We start from the raw sequence: 8,007 nt of genomic DNA, 5'->3' as shown, positions 1-8,007 counted from the left end.
CTCCGCCGCCCCTTCGCCCTTGGTACAGCCTTCGTTTCCTCCACGGTGCTGTATGGTAATCAAGTGACATCAGCCCGCACCCGGGCGGCTGCTGATTATATTACAAACCAGCAGAAAGGTCTGAGGTGTGCGCGGCTCCTGGAAGTGCTGGCAAGGACGGCAGCGCGTGGCTCCATGCTGCTTTTACTTTGGGCTGAATCTCAGGCTTGCTTTTATTTGATTTAGTTTCGCCAGAGCCAGGAAAGCATTTGAAACCAGATTCAAGCACTTGAGAGTTGCCTGTAGTGGAGCGGGGGGAAAAAAAAAACCACCAGAAAAACCCTCATGATGCTTTAAGTTTGAATCTGTTACAGACAACTTACCGCCAACCCACACTGCTGGATTTTGAACCGAAGCTGTTATTTACTTAGGGCTCAGTGAGAGCATTTTCTGTAGGGACTGAAGCCAAACTACTGAGGAAGCTGGGATTTACTTGGATGTATGGTAGAGAAACCTGCGGTTCCTTTATGCTGCAGTTCATCGTATGCCTGTGTTACCTGTAAATGGAATTACAAAAATCAACCAGTATGCCTGGGCCGTTGTCCCCAGGATATGCAGCTCAGGTGCCATATAACTATAATCAGTTAGAAGGAAGATTCAAGCAGTTACAAGGTAAGCCTGTGCTGGATTTTTTTTTGTAGGTGTTGCTATGATATGATCCCCGTAAACATGTTAGTCTGGGCTTGTTCTCATTCCATCAAGGTGTTAATGAGAGAGGCCAAAAGTGGTGCTATTGGAAAAGCTTTGTGTTCTTTTAAGATACTGTGTGGCTTTTATCTCTCCGAAGGTGTCCTCAGTCTTACACAGTGTTAAGATGCGTGTCCAACCTCTGAGCCACTCAGCATTACAGATGAGGACTAACCCAGACCAAGTCGCTTAGAACAGTAAGGGGGAGAGTGAGGAAGTGGTCTTTCTATTTATTTTATCCATAAATAAAATACAGTTGTAACGCTGGAAATTAATCATAAAATCCTAGCTTTGTTTGGGTGCAGTTTGCAGTGCGAGAGCCCTTTCTAACTCCCTGCGTACCTCCTGTAAAGGCGGGTGGCTTAACTTCTTCAAATGAAGAACAATTGCATAATTTCCAAACAAATTAGTTTGCTCATGTCGTAGATCTCCGAGAAAGCATTCATGTTACTTTAACATTCCCAATTTTCTTCATTTTGTAATATACTTTTAGACAGGGAGAATGTCCTTTAATGTCTTCCCGTTAAATTCTCTATCTGTGTAAGAAAACAGACGTTTCTTTTGGGGAATGGTCATGTGCTCTCTAAAGGGTAGGCCTCTGACCTGGCTGGAAACCCAGATTATTAGGAATGCAGTGGAGGAGGACTGTGCCCAGCATCTCTCTGCCTCAGACAGGGTAAAACAAGCTCTGGTGTTTCTCTAAGGCATGTCCCAGGGATGAATGAACTCTAGCATTGCAGTTTCAAAATAAAAAAGAATTCTTAACCAAAACCAAACCTCCTCCTCTCCATCCATGTGACTCCATAAATAATCCCAGAGCAGCCTGAGTACAGTGAAGTTCAGCCCTTCTGTGCATGTTACTTATTTTAACTCTGGTCTGTGCCACAAGTGTGGTCCTGTGGTTCCTGTCAGAGAGGGAGGAAGAGCCTGGTTAGTGCAAAGAATGTTCCTATTTGTTGGCTTAAGGAGGGGAAAAAAAAAATCTTTCATTCATAGTACTTTGTTTATCTTGTAAACTGGCTCACAGTAATGGCTGCGTGCTGGATGTAATAAGATAAAATGACAGCATCTTAAACACTGGCAACATAGACATTCCTCAGGCAAGGCATGGAAAATCCAGGCTCCGGACTTGCACACGAGGGAATAACGTTAGAGGCTTTATCTTGGACATCTGTCAGATCTTAGGCTGCGGTACTTGCTTTAAAAAGAACGAGGTAAGTTTGTGGCATGGGAAGAAAAATGCTGGCTCATGCCTCTTTCTTTGCTGGTTAAGTTAGCAGTCTAAAGCAGGCAGATTTTATCATTTTCAGGGTCACTGCTTCAGGAATCCATTATCTGTGTGTTTACATCACACAGAAAGAGGAAAGCAGACCGCAGTGTTGAAAGCACAGAAAGTGAGTTTTCCCTTCAGTGGAATGCACTGTGTTGACTTAAAAAAACATTAAAAAAAAAAAAATCACAATGCTCTCCCTAAGTGTACTGCAATTTCCTCTAACAAAAGAGATAAAATTCTCCTGCAGTTGTAAGGCAGGACTTTGCAGTAGGCCATCCCATAGCTGTTTACTCACATTGCAGAGAAGGTAGAGAGGCTTGAAAAATAGTCCTGCCAATGATCTTGTTCAGGGTGGATCTTAGGTACAGGAAATGTTTTAAACTATGCACTAGGTACTACACGAAATGCTGAATAACCGTACAAAATATTGTGTGCTGTAAAGGGAGCGGCTTACCTCTGCTGACACAGAAGGTGTCTTTCCTTGGATTAATGGCTCTTTGTTTGAAGAATACCTAAAAAGCCATTAATTTGTAGTTGTAAAATTCTGAGGTGATTCTTGTCCTCTTGCTAGAAGGCTCTGGTGAAAACATTGGGTGTTCCGTGGCACTGGGTATTGCTCAGTGCATCCAGACTCAGACCCAGCAAGGATGAGCTGAATATACGTAATATTTTTAAATTACAAATTTATCACCAGTTTTACCTTTTTCACTGTGGGAGGTGTACAAACAAGTAAGAGCAGATACGTTGTAAACCTTCTTGAGTCTCCGGTACAAAGTACCTTTTGAAGGTTTCCTGCCTTCTTATTTTTGTGTTTTCCTCCTTTATAACTGTGTTTCACCCCTCTTGCCTCCAGTAGGACAGCTCTCTGGAGCAGCACCAGCATTGGCAACGTACAGGGTTACCATAGCCTCTACTCATGTTCTTCCCACGCTGAATTTGCCCCTCATTTTTTCACAGTTCCTAGAGTTCCTAGCTTTGCACTAGATTATAGCAAGGGACTGTTCAGATCTAGTGAAGGTTGGGAGTTTTCCCCCAAAAAAGCACTCGGGAGCATATTGTTTTGACTAAAATAACACAGAGCAAGTGCTCAGGCCCTGTACAAAGCAGAAGCGTGAATCAGCAGTTGAGTAGAGGACAACTCTCTCTGATCTCCTCTTTCCTAAGATAGACAATACGTTAGATTTGGCACTGGCAGCTTCACATGAGAAGAAAAGAGGAGCCAACCTAATTCTGCCCCAAAATGCTGGGGACAAAGCAAGTTCAGATCATAAGTGATCACCTAGGCACTCCTACATTCCACCTCTTTTAAACGCCTTGAAGTGATGATTGTAAGGAAACTCTGTTGTTCAACTTGGTGATGATGGTGGAGCATTTAAAGCAGATTTTCCAGCCCTGTCCCGCTGGGGTGTGAAGCCAGTGCAAGTTGTGGGACTACGCTGAAGGGACCAGACTGTCTCCTTCTGTACCTGGGAAGGGTCACCTTGCAGGAGATCCCAGCTCCCATTTGCCTGGACGGGCTGGAGTGAAGCAGGATGTGGCAGAAGACACTGCTACGAGTGAGTCAAGGCTGTCTCTGTGTCAAAAGAAACCCTGAAGTCTTGTTGTGCATGATAATTGAGAAGTTTAGCATACTCAGTCCTTGTGCTCGTGAGAATGTCAGCACAGGTGTGGGGAGAAAAATGCTTTAGCAAGTTCTGTTTCCTTTATGAAGTTTCAGCAAGTTCTTATTATGGTTAGTTCGCCCAGTCCTGGAATGATAAGTGAGAGATAGTATCAGTGGTTGCTATCATCTTAAACCTAGGTGTGGAGTTTTGGTTCTCATGGCCACTTGTTCAGTAGAAAGGGATCGCGTTGCAGGGCTGGAGTAGCTCTCTGCAAGTAAAGGCAGGACCCCAAAACTTGTTTGTGGAAAACATGTTGCCGTGTAGTTTGTGCAGGGTACGTCAGTGGAGAAAATTTGTCCTGCTCAGTTGAGGAATTAAATGAAAAGCAAACCGGGTATGTTACAATTGCAAACCAAGGCTGCCACCTGTGCTACGTTAACATGGCAGGATCCTGCGGATTGGCCTGGCGGGCTGTAGGGGTTGGCAGGAAGAGGTTAATGCAAGTCAGGAATTTGGAAGGAGATCCCTGCGGCAGTATCACCTTCCCCAGCGGAGGCAGTGAATGTCAGTGCCACAGGGAAGCTGCCACCAGCCCAGAGAAGCAGCTATCATCACTGCTCACGGGCTCCTTCCCACCTGGTTAACAGGACAGCGTGGTATTTATTAACATTTCTGGCATTTAGTAGCTTGGTGACTTTATCAGTTCCTGCAGTGTAATTGGAAAGTTGGGTCTCAGCTCTAAGGCTGTGCCCTAGGTGTGAAATTTCCAGTGGTAATTACAAATGTAAAATCCTGGGGGATGGGGGTGAGCTAGATTTGTGCTCCTGATAAATCCCCAGAGGAAAGCCAGCTTTCAAAGGAGCTCTGTGAGGTACCCTGCTGTGTGGTATGTTTCACTTTTGTTTATTTTTTTTAATGTTGTATTTCAGATTGGAAACTGTTCATTTTTCCTGGGAACCTGATGTGTTTTGGTGACCAGGCTGCCTGGGTGGAAGTGCCTTTATTTTATTACTACTTTTCAGCCATGTTAGAAATAGCATGGTTTGAAAAACTCGGCACCTAATGTAGTGACCATTGGAATAAGCCTGTAGGAAAGGTGAGCTGTCTTTCCCGTCAGAGGTGTTTAAGCCAGCTTTAGATCAATTCAAAACTCTGTTTCGTGGGGATGAAAGACTGACTGGCTACACAGCGTTACCTGCACCAGAAAACAAAATGCAATTGTACGAGTATCTTGGGTGTCTGGGGCAAAAACCTTCCTCTGATAGCAGTGCCCTTCAGCAGGGGAGCTCCTTTGCAGATCAAAGGATTACACAGCCATGACCCAAGTAGGTTTAGTCTGGGTTCCAGTTTGGCATAAAAAGAGAGACATGCAGTTTCTATTTTTAAGTGGTCAATGATAATCGGCTTCGATAATACAGGGATCCGTATGCATAGACTGGTTCCCATCCAGGCTGCAGAACAGCAGGAAAATCTTTCTGTTTTTCTATTCTGAAGCAGGGCTTCCCCACAGCTTTTCCTGCAAGAAAATCTTATCCCCAAATCCCTGCCTATGCCCAAGGATAAACAGGGAGCTCCCACTGCAAACTGACAAGTCTGCAGGAGTTGCTGAAGTACTGTCCTGCGCTAGGGCAGTGAGATCTTCTGCTACACCCAGGATCCTCTGAAGTTACGTGGGTGCCCTTTGAAAAGACAGTTTCAACAGCTGTCTTCCTGGTTGCAAGATTTACCTTTTAAAGGGTTTCAGGCTCTTGCGAGCAGTGACCTGTATAGCTACAGGCAGCGATTAGTGAACTGAAGGACATCCTACTTTGTCTACCAAATTGGTCACAGGCATTTCTTGTCATGGTAATTTCTGTTAAAAGTGAAATGCGGGAAGGCTGAATTTCATTCCAGATGAAATGTGTCTGGTTTACATGGAATTTTTTTTTTTCCACCCTCTCAGATCCACTGAAGTTGCAAATATATTCATATTCCTGTGGCAAATTTTGCTTGATTTTTCTGCTGTCTGAAACTGTTCCAAAGCCTGCATGTGTCACAGCATACTTCAGTCTTCTGTTTTTGGTGAACACATGAGCACAAGCTAAATGGTTGGAAGGCCTGTCAGATTTGCAAAGAGTTTTTAAGTGATCTCAGACGAAGTGTTTTGAATGTGTATTTCTGTGGTAGCTGGGCCCTTACTCTTTCCAAAGTAAAGATTCCTGCAAACATGTCTAAATCCTAGACTCAGTTTTAGGGCATTTTAGCCATCTGAAACAAAGATGGTAGCCGAATATTGGTGAAAGTCTTTTCTGTCTAGAAATATTTCAAATGTGCGGGTTATAAAAGCTATCTTGCCAACTAATCGAGTGTATAATTTAGGGATTTAACTTGGAGGAAATGACTGCGTAAGTGTTGTAACTAACGTGTCCAGGTTCTCCATTAAAATGGACATTCGTAGCACATCACTTGCTAGGACTTGTATTTGTCTGCTCATAAAACCAACTGGTTGAATTTAAACTCTTTGCACATCCCCTTGTAGCACAGAGCTGATGCAGAGAATCGCAGTGAGGCAAGGCTGCTCAGAGCTGCCTTACCATTTCTGCCCTTTCCAGAAGTAAAAGCCTACAGTTACATTGTAGAAATTGTGGAATGACACACAGAGACCGTTATTTATTCCTAGTCCTAAATATTGCAGCAGGGGAAGGGGAATCTGTGGTTCATGTCCTTCCTTTGGACAGGGACTGATGAGGTGAGTACAGTCGGAAGTGAAAGCCATGTTTCAGTGGCCACGCGTGTTGTCTGTTAATTTTATTACACATAAACTATCTAACTTTGCCTCCACACTTTTTAAATTTTTGCCTGGATGATGTATAGCAAACCCATGGAAGAAGGTTTTGCAGAAGGTTCTGGAATAGTTTTGCCTATGAAGGATAAACTTCAAAAACACCCAGGAACTTAAAAAAACATTCAAACCTTTCACTCCCATTCTCTCCCAATCCTGATATTAAAAAACCCCACAAAACTAAATAGGAGATTTTGAGCAAAATTTAACAGAAAGTTCTTGTGAAAGACTTTCTTTCAGAATGAACAGAGAAGTAAAGTCTAACATTATTTTGTATTTTCCCTGTTCTAAAGGGCTATTTAGGACAGTATGGCAACTCCATCTTTACTGCTAGATAAACCGTTACGATGGCTCAAGATTAAATGAGGACTAAGAAATTTCTCATTGTTAGGGAAATAAACCAGATTTTGATAATCCCATAGCTACCGAAGACAACGTTTTGTCCCAAATTTCTGCTTTCTCTTTCAAAAAGCTCTGAATTTTTTTTTGTCTTCAAAATTTCCAGAAATTTACCTTTTCTGGTTATGGGTTTTGGTACTCGCAAAGATACAGAAAGCAAGTTAAAGGAGCACAGCATAAGGTATTTCTGCTAGTATGGTCAGTGTTGATACAGTTGAAAAAGTAAACGTTTAAATTGGATTTGGCTCCTCACTGAAATAACTGTGAAAATTCACAACTCTGAGCTGTTGCCTCAGGTTTTTTGTAGTCTGTTCTCTTCAGTTTCTATTTAGATTGTGTTTGTAATGTTTGTTTTTTAACTGTGTCTATGAGAAACTTAATTTTAAAACAAACAGAAAACTCTAGGCTCTGGAGCATAACTTTGTTTAAAAAAGGGCAATTCTGGTATACTTTTTGTGGCTCTGAAATTGTGAAGTAAACAAAGCTTGTGAGCAGATACTTTCACATGGGACAGTAAGGTATTTTGAATACCCTGGGGGTGGTTTGTTGCCAGAGTTAGAACAGTAAAATGATTTGTGTGATGTCCTTAACTGGTGTAAATCCCTGTAGCTCTGCGAATCTGAAAATGCAGCCGTTTGTGCTAGCGCAGGAACTGGCCCTTTTGTGTCTCTGCATTGGATGTCTCAAGCTAAATGCCACAGACCATCCAAATGTTTCGTAGGCATATTGTAACCACGTAGGAGTACAGGCTTCTATTCCAAATATTTTTCCTATCCAAGAGCCCTATTCAAATTGATTGTGGGTTTTGCCATTAACTTCTGTGGAAAGTGGGGCAATAAAAAAAGACTACGGACAGAGATGAAAGCGGTGATAAAAAGCCAGAACAATGGTAGGCTTTCATTCCCGAGTTCTTTCTGAAATCTGTTTTGTGATTTCCTCCTTTTTCTTCTTCGTTTCCTTCCATCTTTGTTTTCTGTTGGGTGCATGCTTTGATTATTGAAGTGGATGAAATGCTATCTAAGCTAAGGAGAAATAGTGAAGAAAATCAAATTACAGATTTGCAACGCGATTCGCAAAATCCCCATTTCCTATACCCTGTCCTAAACTCTTCTGTGATATCCCAGCACAGGACGTGGGGTTTGGTAGGTGCACCCCTTCTGCTCCGAGTCTGAATTTCATGTAAG

The 8,007-nt window shown here is 42.7% G+C and overlaps 1 protein-coding gene across 4 annotated transcripts in view; it reads left to right on the top strand.

Annotated features, from left to right (window-relative positions):
* SPTBN1 (spectrin, beta, non-erythrocytic 1) overlaps positions 1-8,007 on the top strand; it is a 137,586-nt gene that overhangs the window by 57,664 nt on the left and 71,915 nt on the right. The window contains exon 1 of one of the 4 annotated variants that reach the window (XM_009319607.1): positions 114-651. The exons of the other annotated variants lie outside the window; for them this stretch is intronic. Within the exon in view, the coding sequence (XP_009317882.1) occupies positions 543-651 (109 nt within the window). The 5' untranslated portion in view covers positions 114-542. Of the gene's footprint in view, positions 1-113; positions 652-8,007 lie in introns of those variants that run through there. 4 annotated transcript variants of the gene reach the window in all.

Source organism: Pygoscelis adeliae, unplaced genomic scaffold (assembly GCF_000699105.1).
Source record: "Pygoscelis adeliae isolate BGI_AS28 unplaced genomic scaffold, ASM69910v1 Scaffold122, whole genome shotgun sequence".
In the NCBI taxonomy this organism is placed as follows: Eukaryota; Metazoa; Chordata; class Aves; order Sphenisciformes; family Spheniscidae; genus Pygoscelis; species Pygoscelis adeliae.
The sequence above is the reverse complement of the archived record's forward strand: the minus strand, read 5'-3'. Positions and strand labels throughout refer to the sequence as shown.